Consider the following 219-nt stretch of genomic DNA (forward strand, 5'->3'; position numbering starts at 1 on the left):
CGGGCTCGGCCTTCACCCAGAACCTCCCCGCCCTCCCCACCATGGTCACCTTCGACATCGTGGACGTGGAGCAGGAAGGGGAGGGGGAGTGCGAGCGGCATCCCGAGCTGAACGCCGGCGAGGACATTGCCGAGGCCTTTGAGGACGGCTACGGCCGGAAAGAGTCGCTGGCCGAATGTGAGGAGGGGCTGTGCGCGGGGTCCCCGCCGGGCCGCGTGC

At 70.3% G+C, this 219-nt stretch overlaps 1 protein-coding gene across 1 annotated transcript in view; it reads left to right on the top strand.

Annotated features, from left to right (window-relative positions):
• AMER1 (APC membrane recruitment protein 1) overlaps positions 1-215 on the top strand; it is a gene marked incomplete at both ends in the record, with an annotated part of 11,982 nt that extends 11,767 nt beyond the window's left edge. The window contains one exon of the mRNA XM_009885357.1: positions 4-215. Coding sequence (XP_009883659.1) covers positions 4-215 — 212 coding nt within the window. The remainder of the gene's footprint in view (positions 1-3) is intronic.
• Between the last annotated feature and the right edge of the window lie 4 nt (positions 216-219).

This window comes from Charadrius vociferus, unplaced genomic scaffold, assembly GCF_000708025.1.
Source record: "Charadrius vociferus isolate BGI_N301 unplaced genomic scaffold, ASM70802v2 scaffold2085, whole genome shotgun sequence".
Classification (NCBI taxonomy): Eukaryota; Metazoa; Chordata; class Aves; order Charadriiformes; family Charadriidae; genus Charadrius; species Charadrius vociferus.